We start from the raw sequence: 23,668 nt of genomic DNA on the forward strand, positions 1-23,668 counted from the left end.
AGCTCCCGAGTGGCGCAGCGGTCTAAGGCACTCCATCTCAGTGTTTGAGGCGTCACTACAGACACCCTGGTTTGAATCCAAGCTGCATCACAACCAGCTGTGATTGGGAGTCCCATAGGGCGGTGCACAATTGGCCCAGCGTCGTCCGGGTTTGGCTGGGGTAGGACCTCATTATAAATAAGAATTTGTTCTTAACTGACTTGCCTCGTTAAATAAAGGTTAAATAAAACAAACAAAAAATTGGCTGCTATCTGATCCAGTGAACAGAGGGAATCTGACTCCAACAGAGAGAGATTTAGAGGGAATCTGATTCCAACAGAGAGAGATTTAGAGGGAATCTGACTCAAACAGGGAGATTTAGAGGGAATCTGACTCAAACAGGGAGATTTAGGGGCAAGAGAGAATTGGATCAACTGAAGAAGCAAAAGATTTTGCACAATCACTCAGGGATCATCCTAAAATCCTGTTCCAAGTAAAAGAAACAATTATCAAGAGTATCAATTTGATTTAATCCACAATGACTATCATTGATGCTGTTCTTGTTGCTGTTGTTTATGTGCATTGGGCGTGTATGGAGTTAACTTACATGTGAGGTCAGTAGTGTCCATTCACATCACATATTGGTCAATGAAATTACATTGAAAGTAAAGTTTTGTGAGTGGTAAAACTCCAGAAACATGGTCATAGCGGTTGTTTTGGAGTGTCTGAGATGGAACATGTTTCCATGATGCCATACGTTTCCTGAGACCTGCCTGAAGGCTTGTGTTAGCTCCCTGAGCTCTAGCCTTTAGCTCGGTGGGCTAACACAAGCCGTATGGTGTGACTGTTCAGGAGACGTAGGTTCAAACCCAGTTGATCACAGCAGCAGTGTTAGCCCGCTGAGCTAAAACCAAGCCATGCTATGTAGCCTACGAACAGAGATACCAACATAAGCCCCTAGCCCCCTAAACCCCTAGCCCTTAAACCCCTAGCCCCTAACCCCTAGCTCCTGTACCCCTAAACCCCTAGCCCTTAAACCCCTAGCCCCTAACCCCTAGCTCCTGTACCCTAAACCCCTAGCCCTTAAACCCCTAGCCCCTAACCCCTAGCTCCTAAACCCCTAGCCCCTAAACCCCTAGCCCTTAAACCCCTAGCCCTTAAACCCCTAGCCCTAACCCCTAGCTCCTGTAAAACCCCTAGCCCTTAAACCCCTAGCCCCTAAACCCCTAGCCCTTAAACCCCTAGCCCTTAAACCCCTAGCCCTAAACCCCTAAAACCCCTAGCCCTTAAACCCCTAGCCCTTAAACCCCTAGCCCTTAAACCCCTAGCCCTTAAACCCCTAGCCCCTAACCCCTAGCTCCTGTACCCCTAAACCCCTAGCCCTTAAACCCCTAGCCCCTAACCCCTAGCTCCTGTACCCCTAAACCCCTAGCCCTTAAACCCCTAGCCCCTAACCCCTAGCTCCTGTACCCCTAAACCCCTAGCCCCTAAACCCCTAGCCCAAAAGATTTTGCACAATCACTCAGGGATCATCCTAAAATCCTGTTCCAAGTAAAAGAAACAATTATCAAGAGTATCAATTTGATTTAATCCACAATGACTATCATTGATGCTGTTCTTGTTGCTGTTGTTTATGTGCATTGGGCGTGTATGGAGTTAACTTACATGTGAGGTCAGTAGTGTCCATTCACATCACATATTGGTCAATGAAATTACATTGAAAGTAAAGTTTTGTGAGTGGTAAAACTCCAGAAACATGGTCATAGCGGTTGTTTTGGAGTGTCTGAGATGGAACTGCGTTAGAACTGTCAAATCCACAAGTGGCTCCTTGCATTATACCTAAAGCGGACATTGCCATTGGCTGCAGGGAGTCGCATTAACAGAATACAGCCTGGTTTACAGGTTGGAACACTGGAATGTGAGATGTAATCTACACCTCCATTAGGAACACTGGAATGTGAGATGGAATCTACACCTCCATTAGGAACACTGGAATGTGAGATGGAATCTACACCTCCATTATGTTGATAGAAACCCTCATTATTTAGTTGAATGATTTTTCTATTTTCTATACAGCCTACACTTTCTCCTTCTGAACTTGTAACGTGAGTGGGACGGGTGTGGCAACGATCTCAAGATGGCTTCCAACGCAGTTCCATCTCCAACATTGCCAAAACATCCGCTAATCGGGTGTCTGCTATCGCCAGTTAAGGCTCGATTTGATTGGACCTATTCCATAGTCTTTCTCCTGTGACCTTCAAGTCTTGTCCTTGAAGCTAAATGTAGAATACAGCACTGTTGTATACGTCAGCCCCTCAGTGATGAAGAGCTGCTTTCCAAATGGCACCCTGTTCCCTGCATAGTGCACTTCTTTTGACCAGAGCCACTATGTAGGTAATGGGGAGTCATTGGGAAGGTACCCAAGGTTAGCCACAGGCGCAGCCATGTGGGAACTTAGAGAGCACAGAGCCAGAGCAGTACTATGATAGTTGGCCAATAGCCCAGTGTAATGGATGTGGTTCAGTGGAACATGTTTCCATGATGCCATACGTTTCCTGAGACCTGCCTGAAGGCTTGTGTTAGCTCCCTGAGCTCTAGCCTTTAGCTCGGTGGGCTAACACAAGCCGTATGGTGTGACTGTTCAGGAGACGTAGGTTCAAACCCAGTTGATCACAGCAGCAGTGTTAGCCCGCTGAGCTAAAACCAAGCCATGCTATGTAGCCTACGAACAGAGATACCAACATAAGCCCCTAGCCCCCTAAACCCCTAGCCCTTAAACCCCTAGCCCCTAACCCCTAGCTCCTGTACCCCTAAACCCCTAGCCCTTAAACCCCTAGCCCTTAAACCCCTAGCCCCTAACCCCTAGCTCCTGTACCCATAAACCCCTAGCCCTTAAACCCCTAGCCCCTAACCCCTAGCTCCTGTACCCCTAAACCCCTAGCCCTTAAACCCCTAGCCCCTAACCCCTAGCTCCTGTACCCCTAAACCCCTAGCCCCTAAACCCCTAGCCCTTAAACCCCTAGCCCTTAAACCCCTAGCCCCTAACCCCTAGCTCCTGTACCCCTAAACCCCTAGCCCCTAAACCCCTAGCCCTTAAACCCCTAGCCCTTAAACCCCTAGCCCTAAACCCCTAGCCCTTAAACCCCTAGCCCTTAAACCCCTAGCCCTGTAAACCCCTAGCCCTTAAAACCCCTAGCCCTTAAACCCCTAGCCCCTAACCCCTAGCTCCTGTACCCCTAAACCCCCTATCCCTTAAACCCCTAGCCCCTAACCCCTAGCTCCTGTACCCCTAAACCCCTAGCCCTTAAACCCCTAGCCCCTAACCCCTAGCTCCTGTACCCCTAAACCCCTAGCCCTTAAACCCCTAGCTCTTAAACCCCTAGCCCTTAAACCCCTAGCCCCTAGCTCCTGTACCCCTAAACCCCTAGCCCCCCCTAAACCCCTAGCCCTTAAACCCCTAGCCCTTAAACCCCTAGCCCTTAAACCCCTAGCCCTTAAACCCCTAGCCCCTAAACCCCTAGCCCTAAACCCCTAGCCCTTAAACCCCTAGCCCTTAAACCCCTAGCCCCTAAACCCCTAGCCCCTAAACCCCTAGCCCTTAAACCCCTAGCCCTTAAACCCCTAGCCCTTAAACCCCTAGCCCTTAAACCCCTAGCCCTTAAACCCCTAGCCCCTGCAGACTGGCAAGTTATCCAGTGGAGGGTTGGGGGTTTCTCGCTTCTGCTAACTTTTATTTATGCATTAGCTGCTGAGAGGAAGAGACCCAGAAAAGTCACTTGCTTCTGAACATCCGCTCTGGCTGTATCAGTGAAGGGATTTAAATGTTTACTTCTCTGTGAAGCTTTTTATCTTGCAGCTGGGAGGGATTGGAACTATTTAGCTGGTGTCTGGGAGAGATTGGAAACTTTTTATCTTGCAGCTGGGAGAGATTGGAAACTTTTTATCTTGCAGCTGGGAGAGATTGGAACTTTTTAGCTGGTGGCTGGGAGGGATTGAAGTTTTTTAGCTTGTGGCTGGGAGGGATTGAAGTTTTTTAGCTGGTGGCTGGGAGGGATTGAAGTTTTTTAGCTGGTGGCTGGGAGGGATTGAAGATTTTTAGCTGGTGGCTGGGAGGGATTGAAGATTTTTAGCTTGTGGCTGGAGGGATTGAAGATTTTTAGCTGGTGGCTGGGAGGGATTGAAGATTTTTAGCTGGTGGCTGGGAGGGATTGAAGATTTTTAGCTGGTGGCTGGGAGGGATCGAAGATTTCTGGTACATACAGTACCATGAGCCTCATTCTTTGCTCTGCTTAGGAGCCCTAGCTTTACACACACAAACACACACACACACACACACACACACACACGTACACGTGATGTGTTTGGAGAGCCAGCAGAGACAGACAGAGCCACACCAGGAAGAGAACAGTGATGGGTTTGAGTTTTAATCAATGTGACAGAAGTTCTGCCAGCTCCACTGGCTTGTCCTTATCTAACTACAAGCCTCTGTGACTCTGCATATAAAAGCCACGGCTTGGTAAATGGAACGTGTGTTTTGAAGGAATAAACCTGTCTTGTCTTGGTAACTCCTTCTGCCATGTGGCTGGGCCGGTGTCCTGGCGTGTTGAAAAAGCCTGTTTTACAAGACTCCTTGACTCTGCATAGAGAAAGCCACGGCTAGGATGGAAAATGTATTTGGGGAATATGGAATAAACCTCTTTTGGTAGTCTCTCTTAACAGACTGTTAACTTAATCGAGGTAGCTGGCCTGCGCACACAATATTTGGTTCTATGTTCCACGATTGGTATTACTGTCTTGCCTCTTGGTGACACTTCTTGCCATGTGGTCAGTGACCTGGGCCTGGCCTGGTGACAGAGACACAGGGGATTAAGCCCAGTGTGACACCATAGTGTAGTAAGCGTGTTCAGACAGTGTGGAGTGTGATACTAAGCTGGTTGGACTCTAGGCCTTACTAAGCCATCTGGGACAGGCTGGGGTTAAGACTAGGCTGTGGACAGGCAGTGGACTGTTGGTGTTAAGACTAGGCTGTGGACAGGCTGGGGATAGGCAGCGGATTGCTGGGGTTAAGACTTGGCTGGGGACAGGCAGTGGACTGTTGGTGTTAAGACTAGGCTGTGGACAGGCTGGGGACAGGCTGGGGACTGCTGGGGTTAAGACTAGGCTGGGGACAGGCTGGGGACAGGCTGTGGACTGCTGGGGTTAAGACTAGGCTGTGGACAGGCTGGGGACTGCTGGGGTTAAGACTAGGCTGGGGACAGGCAGCGGACTGCTGGGGTTAAGACTAGGCTGGGGACAGGCTGGGGACTGCTGGGGTTAAGACTAGTGTGGACAGGCTGGGGACTGCTGGGGTTAAGACTAGGCTGGAGACAGGCTGGGGACAGGCTGGGACTGCTGGGGTTAAGACTAGGCTGTGGACAGGCTGGGGACTGCTGGGGTTAAGACTAGGCTGGGGACAGGCTGGGGACAGGCAGCGGACTGCTGGGGTTAAGACTAGGCTGGGGACAGGCTGGGGACTGCTGGGGTTAAGACTAGGCTGGGGGCAGGCTGGGGACTGCTGGGGTTAAGACTAGGCTGGGGACAGGCTGGGGACAGGCAGTGGATTGCTGAGGTTAAGACTAGGCTGGGGACAGGCTGTGGACAGGCAGCGGACTGCTGGGGTTAAGACTAGGCTGTGGACAGGCTGGGGACTGCTGGGGTTAAGACTAGGCTGTGGACAGGCTGGGGACTGCTGGGGTTAAGACTAGGCTGGGGACAGGCAGTGGATTGCTGGGGTTAAGACTAGGCTGGGGACAGGCAGCATACTGCTGGAGTTAAGACTAGGCTGGGGACAGGCAGCGGACTGCTGGGATTTAGACTAGGCTGTGGACAGGTTGGGGACAGGTTGGGGTTAATAATAAGCTGGGGAAAGGCTGGGGACAGGTTGGGGACCGGTTGGGGTTAATAATAAGCTGGGGAAAGGCTGGGGTTGACTAGACTGGGGACAGACTGGAGTTAAGGAGGCAGGGAAGTGGCAATAGAGTGTAATAGACAGGAGAAAGTGTCTTAGCAGGTTAAGTGCATAGTTACCTCATTGTCCATCTGTCTCGGCCATGCCAGCATCCTATCCTGTGGCCAGTCACATACAACAGCTGCTTTAAATACACACAGGCCATATAAGACAGCTGCTTTAAACTGACCATCCTACCGATCCTCGACTTTGGCGATGTCATCTATAAAATAGCCTCCAATACCCTACTCAATAAATTGGATGCAATCACAGTGCCATCCGTTTTGTCACCAAATCCCCATATACTACCCACCACTGCGACCTGTACGCTCTCGTTGGCTGGCCTTCGCTTCATTTTCGTCGCCAAACCCACTGGCTCCAGGTCATCTACAAGACCCTGCTAGGTAAAGCCCCACCTTATCTCAGCTCGCTGGTCACCATAGCAGCACCCACCTGTAGCACGCGCTCCAGCAGGTATATCTCTCTGGTCACCCCCAAAACCAATTCCTCCTTTGGCCGCCTCTCCTTCCAGTTCTCTGCTGCCAATGACTGGAACGAACTACAACATTTTCTGAAACTGGAAACACTTATCTCCCTCACTAGCTTTAAGCACCAGCTGTCAGAGCAGCTCACAGATTACTGCACCTGTACATAGCCCATCTATAATTTAGCCCAAACAACTACCTCTCCCCCTACTGTATTTATTTATTTAGCTCCTTTGCACCCCATTATTTCTCTCTCTACTTTGCACATTCTTCCACTGCAAATCTACCATTCCAGTGTTTTACTTGCTATATTGTATTTACTTCGCCACCATGGCCTTTTTTTGCCTTTACCTCCCTTATCTAACCTCATTTGCTCACATTGTATATAGACTTATTTTTCTATTGTATTATTTATTGACTATGTTTGTTTTACTCCATGTGTAACTCTGTGTCGTTGTATGTGTCGAACTGGTTTGCTTTATCTTGACCAGGTCGCAATTGTAAATGAGAACTTGTTCTCAACTTGCCTACCTGGTTAAATAAAGGTGAAAAAAAAAATACACACAGGCCGTATGAGACAGCTCTACAGTATGTAGCCACAATTTAACACTGTAGAAAAATGGCAGAGAACAAGGCTATTTGACTGCTATTTATCTGATCAAAAAACAGTTGACAGTGAAAATCTTGTCTTGGTTTATTTCACAGCTGATTTAAGCTGGTACTTACCTGGTATTAATTAAGAACTGTGTGGAAATCTTTCTTTCCTTCATCTTTCTTTCAAGGCTCCATCACACTGTTGTTCCTGTTGTCCTGTGACACCCTGTTGAGTGATGGACCACCCACCTTGCTGTCCACCTCCCAGCCCTCTCCTCTGTCCCTCATTGACCTGGATCTAGATGTGGAGGAGCAGCCTGAGATGATGACCGGTAGGTTAGAGAAGCGGGCCAGCAACCCATCTCCAATATCCGACTGAAACATCTGGTGAGGCATGGCAACTGGAGGCTCACTGGCATCAGTACCCTAGATGCAATCTGGCATGGCAACTGGAGCCTCACTGGCATCAGTACCCTAGATGCAATCTGGCATAGCAACTGGAGGCTCACTGGCATCAGTACCCTAGATGCAATCTGGCATGGCAACTGGAGCCTCACTGGCATCAGTACCCTAGATGCAATCTGGCATGGCAACTGGAGCCTCACTGGCATCAGTACCCTAGATGCAATCTCCTGCCTTTGTGCCTTTGAGCAAGGTATTTAACCCCTGAGAAACTGGTCCAGGAAGAGTGTTTGTATCTTTGGGGTTGGGCTATAAGCAAAATACAAATGTCTGTGGATTGACAATAAAGTAAATAATAAATCAAGACAATAAAGTATAATTTTTTCTCTGTAGTTCCAGGCAGCCCCACCACGGTACCAGGCCTAACCTCCCAGGGACGGGAGACCTCCCAGCAGGACACGTCCCAGGAGTCCTCAGGGTTCTTCAGTGAGGACGGTGAAGACAACAAGCCTCTCCAGTCCTCTGTTAATCTCTGGGACGATGTCAGAGACCAAGTCAACATCACTGATCTAGACAGGAAGTCCCTCAGAGGTACGTAGACTATGTATATGACAGTCCTTCCTGTCAGACTTCAGAGTTCCCCTGCTACACCTTGTCCATTATTTTGTGCCAAGGACAGGAGAAAGACAGGGAAGACCCTCGATAGCGGGAATACATGGCAGCAGGTAACGTGTTTCAAACAGCAGCACCAGACACACTGTAGAAGTGATGATGGTACTGCTGAAATGGGTATAGTTCGGCTCAGAACTGTTTATTTTGGTAGGCTGGGCACAGGCAGAGCACTGCAGAGAAAGTGGAGTCTGACTCGTTGCATTATGCAGAAGGGGGAATGGGAATGTCTTTCACAGGCCAAAGTGCAGACCTGGATTCAAATGATATTTGAAATAATTTAAAATACTTAATCTGTGCTTGATTGAACTTGCCTAGCTTAAAAGACAAATGGAATAGTCCCAAAATGGCAAATCCCCACCCACCTGGTACTCCAGGCAGGCTAGAGCAGACACTAAAATATCTGAAAGATTTCAGTTAGTATTTGAACCCAGGGCTGTACCGCGGTGGCAAATGGGATTCCACGCTGCAGATATTGGGTGGAGTCGACTTTCAGGCAAAAAAACACCAGCAGCAGTTTAGTCTCTGTAGCCTCTGTGGTTATATAGCCTATTTAGCCTGGTGGTTCAGTCTATGTGCTGTCTATAGGAGTTGGCAAGACAGCACAAACAGATCTGGGACCAGGCTATGGTTTTGGAACCGAGTCTGTTTGTGTTTTTAGCTAGGTCCTCTCTGTCTCTGTTCGTTCAACGTCGTGACGAACATGAATGACTCGACAGAGATAGGAGAGTTACAGTGTCTGCAGTACAGTTACCGGACTCATTGTTATGCCAGTTGACTTTCAGCATTAGCTCAGTCCTCCTCTCTTTCCTAGTACTAAAGCCTCTCTCTTTAACCCACTGAACTCAGAGATCACTGAACAGATGACACAAAGGAATCCATGTGGGGACATGTTGTCACTCTCAGTTTTCTATTCCAGAACGATAGGGTTTCATCTGTGGCTGGGAAATCGTTTCTGAATATACATCGTGTTTCAATGGGACTGACTGTAATTCTGGGTGGGTGGGTGGGGGGGGCTGCCACCCAGCCTATTGTAATCCAGGCAAGACCACTTTCAAGTTTCAAGTTTTGTTGTACAGTGGAATGCCAGTGGAGTACAGTGGAATGCCTTTCTTGCAAGCTCTTTCCCAACAATGCAGTAATCAGTATCAGTACAAAAAATATTATAATATAAAGTAAAGTAGAACAAAAACACATGAGAAATAGAAATAGGAAGAACACGAGATATTAAGTAAGCTATATTACAGGCTCAGTTCTAGGGCCAGTACTGATAATGTGATGGGATACTGGAGTGATGGAGGTAGATAGGGGTAAGGGGACTAGGCATCAGGATATATGATAAACAGAGTAGCAGCAGTGTATATAATGATCGTGTGTGTGTGTGTGTGTGTGTGTGTGTGTGTGTGTGTGTGTGTGTGTGTGTATATATGTGAGCAAATGAAGTGTGTGTGAGTGTGTAGAGATCTGTGAGTGTACAAAATAAAAAAGGTCAATACCTGCCTGTAGTCTGTATAGGCCTTTTGTTAGCTATACATCAGTCTTATGGTTTGGCGGTAGAAGCTGTTCCGGAGCCTGTTGGTGTTGGACTTGCCGTTTGGAAGCCGAGAGAACAGTTTACGGCTTGGGTAGCTGGAGTCTTCAACAATTTTCCGGGCCGTCCTTTAACACCGCCTGGATGACAGGTAGCTCGGGCCCCAGTGATGTACTGGGCTGTCCGCACCACCCTCTGTAGCGCCATGCGATCGAAGGCGGTGCAGTTGCCATACCAAGTAGTGACGCAGTCAGTCAAGATGCTCTCAATGGTTCAGCAGTATAACTTTTTTTGAGGATTTGAGGGCTCATGCCAAACTTTTTCAGTAGGGATTGACATTCCTGTCTGTGTTGTGGATAATACATTTGTCTCAGCCACACTGACACATGTCACATGTCACATCACAGAGTTAAAAACCTCTTGCGTCGACCTGAGACGCAGACGTCCCATCTAGGCATCTGGAAATGCAAATGCACTACGCCAAATGCTAATAGCACTCGTTAAAACTCAAACGTTCATCAAAACACACATGTAGGGCACTGAATTAAAGCTACACTCGCTGTGAATCTAGCCAACAAGTCAGATTATTAAAATGCTTTTCGGCGAAAGCATGAGAAGCTATTATCTGATAGCATGCAACACCCCGAAATACCTGAAGGCGACGTAAACAAAAGAATTAGCGTAGCCGGCGCTACACAAATAGCAGAAATAAAATATAAAACTTTCATTACCTTGGACGAGCTTCTTTGTTGGCACTCCTATATGTCCCATAAACATCACTATTGGGTCTTTTTTTCGATTAAATCGGTCCATATATACCCAAAATATCCATCTATGGAAACTGTGTGATTCAGAATTTTTTTTTTAAATTAAGAGTCGACGATAAACTTTCACAAAACACTTCGAAATACTTTTGTAATCCAACTTTAGGGATTAGTAAACGTTAATAATCTATCAAATTGATCACGAGGCGATGTGTATTCAGTAGCTCCACGTCTTAAAATCATCTTCCAAAATCTCTCTTCCAGAACGTCCTGTCGGAGACCGGATGGAAAGTGGTCTCTCTTCCTCGTTTGACCAAGAAACAACGAGAAGGCAATTGACAAGAGTGGTGACATCGTGTGGAAGCTGTAGGACTTGCAATCTCGGCCCTATTTAATTTCGTGCCCCTTGAACAATACATGCAAGTGGCGCATGGATATTTTTTTCAGTTTTCAGTTTTTCTTGCGCTTTTCGATGAAACAGACGCTCTGTTATAGTCACAGCGGTGATTTAACCAGTTTTAGAAACGTGAGAGTGTTTTCTATCCACACATACTAATCATATGCATATACTATATTCCTGGCATGAGTAGCAGGACGCCGAAATGTTGTGCGATTTTTAACAGAATGTTCGAAAAAGTAGGGGGTAGGATCAACAGGTTTTAAAGAGCCTCCCTGAGTTAAACCTAATCTGTTACCGCATTCCAAATAAAACAACAAGTAATTAATCGGTTACTACTGTGTGTACTAGTAAATACCTGGTCATCGCTGTACTCTAAAATCAAGTACTACCATTTCTTCTTGATTTTCTCAGGTTACAGTCAAACCCTCTCCCAGTCCTCCACCTCTCCTATGGAGGAACCCAGACAGGGGAACCACACTTCTCCTTTCATGACTGCGATGGAGAACCTGGAGCGGGAGTTATGGGAGATGGAGAGAGAGTCCAGCGGCCTCCCCGTAGAGCCTGGCTATGCCCAGAACCAGGGCCTGTCTACCACCACCACCATCCCTGCTGCTGACCCGGTGGTTCCTGTAGACTCCACCACCTTAGACCCACAATATGTCCCTGTACACGGGGGCCAGGAATCACCTCCTGGGGACACAGTGGAGGTAGAGGTAGCAGAGGAGGAAGAGGAGACGGATGGGGAGATGAAGAGGGAGAGTCCCACCACTGAGCCTGACGTCTCCATCGCCACCTCCAGACCCACCCTCCCAGAGGTGGGTCTCTTCCCCAGCTTTGGGCCCCTCCAGCCGGACAACATTCATACAGAAGACCGGGAGGAGGTGGTGGAGGAAGAGGATGAAGAGGAAGAGGAGACAGTGGTCCTTGGAGGACCTGGGAGTGACAGGGGGAGAGGAGGGTCCATCTCTCCCCTGACCACGGTCCCCTCTGCTTCTTTGGCCCCCACAGTCGGCTTCACAGAGGACTCCTGGGATCGTCTGGAGGATGGGAGGGAGGGCCAGGAGGAGGAGGAGAGGAGGCAGGAGGAGCAGGAGGTTAAAAATGGAGGAACAGAGCTGTTAACAGAGACAGAGATCCTCCATGGTGCACACTTCTCAGAGGAGATACAGCAGGTACAGGTACAGGTTCAAGTTCAGGTACAGGTACAGGTACAGGTTCAAGTTCAGGTACAGGTACAGGTACAGGTACAGGTACAGGTTCAAGTTCAGGTACAGGTACAGGTACAGGTACAGGTACAGGTTCAAGTTCAAGTTGAGGTACAGATACTGGTACAGGTTCAGGTACAGGTTCAGGTACAGGTTCAGGTTCAGGTACAGGTTCAGGTACAGGTATGAGTACAGGTTTGGGTACAGGTTCAAGTTCAGGTACAGGTACGAGTTCAGGTTCATTTTCAGATTCCTCCATTCAAGTTCAAGTTCAGGTACAGGTTCAGGTACAGGTTCAGGTACAGGTACGAGTACAGGTTTGGGTACAGGTTCAAGTACAGGTTCAGGTACAGGTACAGGTTCAGGTACAGGTTCAGGTTCAGGTTCAGGTACAGGTTCAGGTACAGGTTCAGGTACAGGTTCAGGTACGAGTACAGGTTTGGGTACAGGTTCAAGTTCAGGTACGAGTTCAGGTTCAGATTCCTCCATTCAAGTTCAAGTTCAGGTTCGGGTACAGGTTCAGGTACAGGTACGAGTACCGGTTTGGGTACAGGTTCAAGTTCAGGTACAGGTACGAGTTCAGGTTCAGGTTCAAGTTCAAGTCCAGGTACAGGTTCCTCCATTCAAGTTCAAGTTCAAGATCAGGTACAGGTACGAGTACAGGTTCAGGTTCAAGTTCAGGTACGAGTACGGGTTCAGGTACAGGTTCAGGTACAGGTTCAGGTACAGGTACGGGTACAGGTACAGGTTCAGGTACAGGTACAGGTTCAGATACAGGTTCAGGTTCAAGTTCAGGTACAGGTATGAGTTCAGGTTCAGGTTCAGGTTCCTCCATTCAAGTTCAGGTACAGGTTCAGGTACAGGTACAAGTATGAGTACAGGTTTAGGTACAGGTTCAAGTTCAGGTACAGGTACGAGTTCAGGTTCAGGTTCAAGTTCAGGTACAGGTTCCTTCATTCAAGTTCAAGTTCAGGTGCGAGTACAGGTTCAGGTTCAAGTTCAGGTACAGGTACGAGTATAGGGACGGGTACAGGTTCAGGTACGGGTTCAGGTACGGGCTCAGGTACGGATTCAGGTACAGGTTCAGTAGTATCTCTCATGTAGTTCAGTAAACTATGATCATATGATGAGTAACCTGAGACCTGAAGACTTCGTTAACTCCCTGAGGTAATGCCCAAGCTTTAGTTCAGCGGGTTACCACTTAGGAAACTCTAGTTTGAGCCCACTCTGTCACACTATTGAACTGTGTATTTTGAGGGTAACTTGGTTTAACAACCTCGTGCTTGCTCATATTAACTCCTCTCTTCGTGTAACTACCAGGTGATCTGTGTGGACTGGAGCGATCTGGCTGGGAAGGGCTACATCATCCTCAACATGTCAGACAGCGTTGACTGTGTGAGTACCACAACTTTGAGTACCACACCGTTGAGTACCACAACGTTGAGTTCCACAACGTTGAGGACCATAAAAGTGACTAACTAAACTCAGCAAAAAAAGAAACGTCCTCTCACTGTCACCTACGTTCATTTCCAGCAAACTTAACATGTGTAAATATTTGTATGAACATGTCAAGATTCAACAACTGAGACAAAAACTGAACAAGTTCCACAGACATGTGACTAACAGAAATTGAATAATGTGTCCCTGAACAAATGGAGGGGGGTCAAAATCAAAAGTAACAGCCCGTATCTGGTGTGGCCACCAGCTGCATTAAGTACTGCAGTGCATCTCCTCCTCATGGACTGCACCAGATTTGCCAGTTCTTGCTGTGAGATGTTACCCCACTCTTCCACCGAGGCACCTGCAAGTTCCCGGGCATTTCTGGGGGAATGGCCCTAGCCCTCACCCTCCGATCCAACAGGTCCCAGACATGCTCAACGGGATTGGGATCCGGGCTCTTCACTGGCAATGGCAAAACACTGACATTCCTGTCTTGCAGGAAATCACGCACAGAACGAGCAGTATGGCTGGTGGCATTGTCATGCTGGAGAATGTCAGTATGAACCTGCAGGAAGGATACCACATGAGGGAGGAGGATGTCTTCCCTGTAACGCACAGCGTTGAGATTGCCTCCAATGACAACAAGCTCAGTCCGATGATGCTGTGAAGTTATTTGGATTTTTACGAAATTATCTTTGAAAGACAGGGTCCTGAAAAAGGGACGTTTCTTTTTTTGCTGAGATTAACATCATGCCGATTTTATAGGACCATAGTAATGCAGCAGTATATTGCTGCTGTTTCTTAGACAATTCCCTACAATAATTTCATGCCTACTAGTTGAATCTATAATTGAATCAATATGGCATGATGGGATGAAATCAGCCTGGTTAAACTGTAGTGAGTGTAGTGTTCAGTCTGTTTTTAACCAGGCTAGCCAATAGATTCAGATTAGCTCCATTGTTGTCCTTCACTGTGAGACAAACAGGAGTTAACAGACAGACAGAAGACAGCCCTTCCTGTCCTCTGACAGTCGGTCCTTAAACACAACATCCTCCTCGCCATCCGTCACACCCCATCCATCACCCAAGAGTCTTCCATCACCATGGAAACAGCACAAAGCAATGCGATTATAATCAATGTGACCTTTTGGGTTGTCACGCCAACCGCTGCAGAGTAACCAGTAGTACCCAGCAGGGAGGAAGAGAGAAACTCTCAGATCCACAGAACGACATGTTTTGTTTTGGAAACAGCAGCTCCTACACAGGAGTGTGATTAATTCAACACAATACTTGGCAGTAGATTGATTTATTAAAACATGCATGCAATGACAACAACAGACAACATCACCACCTGGCCTTGTCTTTTATCCTCCACTGTTTAACAGTTGTGTATTTGTTTGTCTGTCTGTCTGTTTACTCTACCTTATCCTCAGGCCCCAGATTTTTTTTGTTTCTGCTTAGTTCCCTAACTTCATAGGAGTTGGTTAAAAGCACAAAGCAAACTGATCTGACAGCAATCAGGCTACCTGGTTCCCCTGTTTTCACTGTGACCGTGACCTTTGACCTCTCCTGTTGTTATCAGGATGAGATCCGTGTGGAGAGTGGGGACCGGCTTTTGGAGCTACACTGTTAGAAAAAAATGGTTCCAAACTGGTTCTTCAGCTGTCCCCATAGGAGAACCCTTTTGGGTGCCATGTAGACCCCTCTGTAAAAAGAGCTCTACATGGGGTTCTACCTGGAACAAAAAGGGTTCTTCAAATTGTTCTCTTATGGGGACAGCCGAAGAACCCTTTTAGGTTCTAGATACATTCTAGAACCTAAAAGGGTTCTACGGCTGTCCCCATAAAATAACACTTTGAAGAACCCTTTTTGGTTCCAGGTAGAACTCTTTTAGGTTCCAGGTAGAATCATTTCACATAGGGTACAACATGGAAAACAAAAGGTTTCTACCTGGAACCAAAAAGGGTTCTCCTATGGGGACAACCGAAGAACCCTTTTGGAGTGTAGCTTTTAAGTGTAGAGACAGCCTTCTCTAACTAACTAACTTTGCCCTAACCCTGTGACATCTCTGTCTCCTGGTCAGGATGAGTTCCGTGTGGAGAGTGGGGACCGGCTCCTGGAGCTACTAGAAACAGCCTTCTCTAGGAAGATGGACAGTCCTCAGGGCTCCTGGCTCATCTCTCTCTCTAAACCCACCATGCAGGACCACCAGCTGCTCATCACACTGGCCAGCGAACACGGTAAGAGAATGTCTACAGACATACTGTATGACATCATTGGGTAGGACCTATGACTGTGTGTAGGACCCAGCTCTGGTTCACTTTCTCCCTTCATTCAAGTTCCAGGCCTACTTATGGGCATGTTTCTACTGGAGATCATTAGGGAATGTGTGATTTTGAGTCAAGTTCCTCTGGAGTGGAGTACAAAACTTGCTTCCTTGGGCTTGTGCATATAATTGATTTATTTCTGAAATCTGCCTGTCTTTTAGGAGTTATTGCCACCAAGGATGTGCTGTCGATGTTAGGTGAGATAAGGAAAGGTTTACACGAGGTAAGACGCTTTTGTTCATTGGAATTTACAACCTTATATATGTTACAGCTGTACAGTAGTTTGTTAGTCTGATCCACATAGTAGGAATAGACTGAGCATAAACAGCATCTCTGGGACCAGGCTAGTAATTAATCTGTCTGGACCAGGCTAGTAATTCATCTGTCTGGACCAGGCTAGTAATTCATCTGTCTGGACCAGGCTAGTAATTCATCTGTCTGGACCAGGATAGTAATTCATCTATCTGGACCAGGCTAGTAATTCATCTGTCTGGACCAGGCTAGTAATTCATCTGTCTGGACCAGGCTAGTAATTCATCTGTCTGGACCAGGCTAGTAATTCATCTGTCTGGACCAGGATAGTACAGTGCCTTGCAAAAGTATTCACCCCCCCTTGGCATTTTTCCTATATTGTTGTCTTACAACCTGGAATTAAAATAGATTTTTGGGGGGGTTGTATCATTTGATTTACACAACATGCCTACCACTTTGAAAATGCAAAATACTTTTTCTTGTAAAAACAAACAAGAAATAAGACAAAAACACTGAAAACTTCAGCATGCATAACTATTCAGCCCCCCCAAAGTCAATACTTTGTAGAGCCACCCTTTGTAGCAATTATAGCTGCAAGTCTCTTGAGATATGTCTCTCTCTATAAGCTTGGCAAATCTAGCCACTGGGATTTTTGCCCATTGTTGAAGGCAAAACTGCTCCAGCTCCTTCAAGTTGGACGGGTTCCTGTTTGTCTGTCTGTCTGTTTACTCTACCTTATCCTCAGGCCCCAGATCTTTTTTGTTTCTGCTAGTTCCCTAACTTCATAGGAGTTGGTTAGAAGCACAAAGCAAACTGATTTGACAGCAATCAGGCTACCTGGTTCCCCTGTTTTCGCTGTGACCGTGACCTTTGACCTCTCCTTTTGTTATCAGGATGAGATCCGTGTGGAGAGTGGGGACCGGCTTTTGGAGCTACACTGTTAGAAAAAATGGTTCCAAAAGGGTTCTTCAGCTGTCCCCATAGGAGAACCCTTTTTGGTTCCAGGTAGAACCCTTTTTGGGTTCCATGTAAACCCCTCTGTAAAAATGGCTCTACATGGGGTTCTACCTGGAACAAAAGGGGTTCTTCAAATTGTTCTCCTATGTGGACAGCCGAAGAACCCTTTTAGATTCTTGACACAATCTAGAACATTAAAGGGTTCTTCGGCTGTCCCCATAAAATAACACTGAAGAACCCTTTTTGGTTCCATGTAGAACCATTTTGGTTCCATGTAGAACCATTTTGGTTCCAGGTAGAACTCTTTTGGGTTCCATGTAGAATCATTTCACATAGGGTACAACATGGAACCCAAAAGGTTTCTACCTGGAACCAAAAAGGGTTCTCCAATGGGGACAACCAAAGAACCCTTTTGGAGTGTACAGCAATCTTTAAGTCATACCACAGATTCTCAATTGGTTGGATTGAGGTCTGGGCTTTGACTAGGCCATTCCAAGACATTTAAATGTTTCCCCTTAACCCACTCGAGTTTTGCTTTAGCAGTATGCTTAGGGTCATTGTCCTGCTGGAAGGTAAACCTCCGTCCCAGTCTCAAGTCTCTGGAAGACTGAAACAGGTTTCCCTCAAGAATTTCCCTGTATTTAGCGCCATCCATCATTCCTTCAATTCTGACCAGTTTCCCAGTCCCTGATGATGAAAAACATCCCCCACAGCTTTTTTATTTTACTACCTTAATTTAACCAGGCAAGTCAGTTATGAACAAATTCTTATTTTCAATGACGGCCTCGGAACAGTGGGTTAACTGCCTTGTTCAGAGACAGAATGACAGATTTTTGCCTTGTCAGCTCGGGGATTCGATCTTGCAACCTTTCGGTTACTAGTCCAACGCTCTAACCACTAGGCATGATGCTGCCACCACCATGCTTCACTGTGGGGATGGTGTTCTCGGGGTGAAGTGAGGTGTTGGGTTTGTGCCAGACATAGCATTTTCCTTGATGGCCAAAAAGCTCAATTTTAGTCTCATCTGACCAGAGTAGCTTCTTCCATATTTTTGGGGAGTCTCCCACATGCCGTTTGGCAAACACCAAATATGTTTGCTTATTTTTTTCTTTAAGTAATGTCTTTTTTCTGGCCACTTCCGTAAAGCCCAGCTTTGTGGAGTGTATGGCTTAACGTGGTCCTATGGACAAATACTCTAATCTCCACTGTGGAGCTCCTTCAGGGTTATCTTTGGTCTCTTTGTTTCCTCTCTGATTAATGCCCTCCTTGCCTGGCCCTTGAGTTTTGGTGGGCATCCCTCTCTTGGCAGGTTTGTTGTAGTGCCATATTCTTTCCATTTTTTAATAATGGATTTAATGGTGCTCTGTGGGATGTTCAAAGATTTGGATATTTATTTATAACTCAACCCTGATCTGTACATCTCCACAACTTTGTCCCTGACCTGTTTTATCCTCGGTCTTCATGGTGCCGCTTGCTTGGTGGTGGCCCTTGCTTAGTGGTGTTGCAGAGTCTGGGGTCTTTCAGAACAGGTGTATATACTGAAATCATGTGACAGATCATGTGACACTTAGATTGCACATAGGTGGACTTTATTTAATGAATTATGTGACTTCTGAAGGTAATTGGTTGCACCAGGTCTTATTTAGGGGCTTCATAGCAAAGGGGTGAATACATATGCACACACCACTTTTCATTTAATTTTTTTTTTTTAAACAAGTAATTTGATTTAATTTCACTTCACCAATTTTGACTATTTTGTGTGTGTCCATTACATGAAATCCAAATAAAAATCTATTTAAAGTACAGGTTGTAATGCAACAAAATTGGAAAAACGTCAAGGGGGGGATGAATACTTTTGCAAGGCACTGTATATTAATCTGTCTGGACCAGGCTACTAATTAATCAGTCTGGATGAAACTGAACTGTTCCATATGTCTGGTTCTGGTTCCAGATTGGCATCCAGAGCTACAGCAGTGCTAGCACCTGTCACTCCAGACCCAGTCAGACGCGTAGTGACTACGGGAAGCTGTTTGTGGTCCTGGTGATCATAGGTTCTGTCTGTGTGGTCATCATCGCCTCTGGTCTAATCTATATCTGCTGGCAGAGACGCCTGCCTAAGCTGAAGACTAGGGTAAGACCAGCTTGATGACTGCCTAAGCTAGAGACTAGGGTAAGACCAGTTTGATGTCTGCCTAAGCTAGAGACTAGGGTAAGACCAGTTTGATGACTGCCTAAGCTAGAGACTAGGGTAAGACCAGTTTGATGACTGCCTAAGCTAGAGACTAGGGTAAGACCAGCTTGATAACTGCCTAAGCTAGAGACTAGGGTAAGACCAGCCTGATGACTGCCTAAGCTAGAGACTAGGGTAAGACCAGTTTGATGACTGCCTAAGCTAGAGACTAGGGTAAGACCAGTTTGATGACTGCCTAAGCTAGAGGCTAGGGTAAGAACAGCTTGGTAACTGCCTAAGCTGAAGACTACTGTAAGACCAGCTTGGTAACTGCCTAAGCTAGAGACTAGGGTAAGACCAGCCTGATGACTGCCTAAGCTAGAGACTACTGTAAGACCAGCTTGGTAACTGCCTAAGCTGAGGACGATGGTAAGACCAGCTTGATAACTGCCTAAACTGAGGACTATGGTAAAACCAGCTTGATGACTGCCTAATTTGAAGACTATGGTAAAACCAGCTTGATAACTGCCTAACATGAAGACTATGGTAAGGCCAGCTTGGTAACTGCCTATCCTGAAGACTAGGGTAAGACCAGCTTGATAACTGCCTAAGCTAGAGACTAGGGTAAGACCAGCTTGATAACTGCCTACCCTGAAGACTAGGGTAAGACCAGCTTGATAACTGCCTACCCTGAAGACTAGGGTAAGACCAGCTTGATAACTGCCTATCCTGAAGACTAGGGTAAGACCAGCTTGATAACTTCCTACCCTGAAGACTAGGGTAAGACCAGCTTGATAACTGCCTACCCTGAAGACTAGGGTAAGACCAGCTTGATAACTGCCTATCCTGAAGACTAGGGTAAGACCAGCTTGATAACTGCCTATCCTGAAGACTAGGGTAAAACCAGCTTGATAACTTGGAAAGTGCTATTAATTTTTTTGTTAGGAAAGAACGCATTGTAGAGGAGTTATTGGTGTGTTGTGCATACTATGTACTACATACTACAGACACACAAGCTCTCATACACACACACACGCACAGCCAACGCTCCGCTCCTGTCTCATGTACTATATATATGTAGAGACAATAAACACTGGACACTTCCCATTTCTTTTATACAGTTTTTCACCCTGTGTGTATTCATATAGGGGATTATTCACATAGCTTATTCTAATATCTACAAATGTACGTGGCATTTTGTTACACTATTTATATACACCACGTACTTATATAGTGGATTCCTAACATTGTAATATATTTCCTGCTCTACATATCATTCTAAGTACATCTTGTTTGTGTACATACTCTGATTGTATTTGGATTACTGACAGTGTTATTTGGTTTGTTAATTGGATATTCGTTCTGACATTCTTGTTTTCGCCTTTCTAGTTTTGGATTATTTGTGTACTTGCTTGACATTTCAATGCACTGTTAGGAGCTATTAGCATAACCAGTATCTCGCTGCACCCGCTATAACATCTGCTAAACAGTGTACTCGACCAATAAACTTTGATTAGATTTGATTTGACTAGTTTTACCAATGTAACAAAAGACTTGCCTTCCAGTTTGTTCATGTGTAAGTCATTTTATATCATTGACGTTATGAAAACAATGTGTTTTCTTCTCCTGGTCTCTCCCAAGACTCGAGGTGAGGAGCTTCATTTTGTGGAGAACGGCTGCCATGACAACCCCACCCTGGACGTGACGAGTGACGGGGGACAGCCGGAGATGCAGGAGAAGAAACATCACCATTACCAACACGCTAACGGACTGACAGCTGGGACCGGGTCTGGGGGGGTGGCCGGGGGGGAGGGAGGGAGTAGTGGCTGGCAGGTCCTGGTCAACAAACCTGGAGGGAAGGAAGAGGATAATATGGAAGAGGATACACACCTTTAGTAGAGAAAAGAAGAAGAGTGGAAGAGGATACACACCTTTAGTAGAGAGAAGAAGAGTGGAAGAGGACACACACCTTTAGTAGAGAGAAGAAGAAGAGTAAAAGAGGATACTATGGAAGAGGATACACACCTTTAGTAGAGAGAAGAAGAAGAGTGAAGGAGGATGGAAAAAGGGTAGCCTGGATCCAGATCTATTTGTGCTGTCTTGCCGACTTCTATGGTCATTGTCACATTTGGCTTGGTAAAGAGGGCACAAACAGACCTGGGAGTCGGACTAGGCTAGAAAGAGAACTCATGATGAAGAAGCAAAAAATCATCATTGTTGTGAAACTTGTGAATGCATCGGCTGTCAAATTAGAAACACACGTGAAGTAAACTAATCAGAAGAAACAACTTCTTTAAGCTACTTAGATGTTTTATCTATTGACTATGATTATATGATATGGACTTGATCATCTACTCTGCTTTCCTTTTTTTGTCAACTAAGCATGATTGACATCTATTACTAACCACTGTACAGCTACAGGGACTTTTCAGAATGTTGAAACATTGAATGTTAGAATATCCAATCAGAGTGAATAGAGGATATCCCACCGTTATGAGTATGAATGTTCGTAGTGGAACTGCTGAAGTTAGGATATTGTATTTAACATGTTGAATGCAGACGCGATATGCTAGCTATTCTGTATTATGTCGAGTTGGAATGACTCCTCTGTATCTGGTCAGTTCACACTGATCTTATTTCAAAATCACACAATAATTTGGAAGCATCCATTACTCTCAGCCTCCTTACAATCAAGAATACGTCAACGAAATAACTAGTTTGGTTGCCGGATCTGATTGCTTTAACTGATCTCTGGCTGCTGTGGCATGGTAACAAACAAGGGGTTGGCTAAAGCACGAGCACATCTTGCAACCAGACTGCAAAACAACAGAGGGAGGCTGGTAATATTTAAAACGCTTTCAGTTATATCACACTGAATTAATTGATTATAAGCACAGCTAATATTGTTTTGTGGCTATTAACTGTAGAAGTGAAGGCCTGTAAATATGAATGTATTTTGAAATCATGCTGCTAGAATTTCTTCTGTGGCATTAATGACATTCTGTCATTTAAATGTGAACAATATATCTTCTATCCCTGGCAGTATTGCCACTGCTTCAAAATGGTGGGATATGTTTTTAGTGCACAGTCAGCTTGAGGTCAGCTTATTTTACAGAAAGCGAACAATATCACCAAGCAGGCATGCTGGCACACATCTCCCATAGCCTACACTGTGCTTGGCCTATAAGTATTTGAAACGCTTAAATCAGTAATACAAGCTAAAACTGTTTTGTGTTTGTGTGTGTGTGTGTGCGTGCTAGTGTGTGTGTGTGTGTGTGTGTGGGGGTGTGTGTGTGTGGGGGGTAACTTCCAAAACGAGTAAGATCTTATATTGGAGGGATCGGCTACTAAACCAATGCTGTCCCTTCCTTGTTTGTTGTATTTCGCATGACTAAACAAGCAGATAGCCACTATGTGTTTTAAATTCTCTATTGGAGGGTTGACCTCGCCAGGGTCGTGTTCATTAGGCATCAAACGGAAGAAAACTAACTGAATCAGGGAGGGACTACTTGACTTGTCCAATAAGAAACACACATTTTCATATTCCGTTGCAAGATGTTTTAAAACATTTTCCGTTGCGTTCCCTAATGAACATGACCGAGGAAAGTTCAGAGAATAGGAGAACCAATTATTTATATATACACTAAATGACTGATAGGGGGTGCTGTGTTGAAGCCTCCGTGCCTCCATCTTGGTACTCCTCCTCCATTGTAATGAAGCCAATGCGCAGCCATCTTGGTACTCCTCCAATGTAAAACATTTTTTTGGGAAGCTATATAAATCCATTTATTAATGTCTACATTAGTTTTAAATTATATCATGTGAGCTAAACATATATAAGTAAAACATACTATTTAGAGATTATTAATGTTACTGTCCCCACTACAACAACAAAAATTACTTTAAAATGTAATTTTGTCCTTAAAATATCATTTTGAAATACTGTAGAATTACATTCATTCCTATGGAGGACTGCTCCTACTGGGGAGTACCAGTATGGCGTCCCGAAGGCTAACAAAACCTCTCCATGGCCAATACATATCATTGGTCTGAGAAATCAGCAGTAGGTCTGTGTGGGCTGCTCCGATGTATTACTCGTGCAGTGTTGTCTCTATCCACATGAAAGCTACACTGAAATAAGTGTGGCTCAGTGTTGTTCAAATGTCGATGTTATTGTCGAAGTAATATCGCATCTTTAAGTGTCATCAAGTTGTGTGTGTTATTTCTATTAGAAGTGTACTGACCTTGTCCCCAGGCTCCATTGCTACGACAGAGAGAGAGAGGGAGATGGCTGGAGACCAGATTAGAAGATTTGTCATTCATTTTGATTTATAAATTAACATGATTTCTAGTTTTTCCCACAACTTTGTGTGATTTTTAAATTTTATTTTTTAAATTCATATTAGTTTTCATTAATCTTTCACTGTTTTGGATTTATGTATTATGTAATATATAGAAAATAAACGTTTGGGAAATGTTCCTTTGGTAAGACTGCTTACAGCCTTTGT

The 23,668-nt window shown here is 45.6% G+C and overlaps 1 protein-coding gene across 2 annotated transcripts in view; it reads left to right on the forward strand.

Annotated features, from left to right (window-relative positions):
- LOC112246283 (podocalyxin-like protein 2) overlaps positions 1-23,649 on the forward strand; it is a 33,489-nt gene extending 9,840 nt beyond the window's left edge. Inside the window, exons 2-9 of one of the 2 annotated variants that reach the window (XM_024414582.2) lie at positions 7,233-7,376; positions 7,840-8,037; positions 11,222-11,988; positions 13,336-13,410; positions 15,538-15,694; positions 15,943-16,004; positions 18,942-19,121; positions 20,802-23,649. In XM_024414582.2, the coding sequence (XP_024270350.2) occupies positions 7,233-7,376; positions 7,840-8,037; positions 11,222-11,988; positions 13,336-13,410; positions 15,538-15,694; positions 15,943-16,004; positions 18,942-19,121; positions 20,802-21,056 (1,838 nt within the window). In that variant the 3' untranslated portion in view covers positions 21,057-23,649. The remainder of the gene's footprint in view (positions 1-7,232; positions 7,377-7,839; positions 8,038-11,221; positions 11,989-13,335; positions 13,411-15,537; positions 15,695-15,942; positions 16,005-18,941; positions 19,122-20,801) is intronic. The other variant, XM_042324857.1, reaches the window with a different exon arrangement.
- The last annotated feature ends 19 nt before the right edge of the window (positions 23,650-23,668 follow it).

The sequence above is a fragment of the Oncorhynchus tshawytscha genome, linkage group LG07 (genome assembly GCF_018296145.1).
Source record: "Oncorhynchus tshawytscha isolate Ot180627B linkage group LG07, Otsh_v2.0, whole genome shotgun sequence".
NCBI lineage: Eukaryota > Metazoa > Chordata > Actinopteri > Salmoniformes > Salmonidae > Oncorhynchus > Oncorhynchus tshawytscha.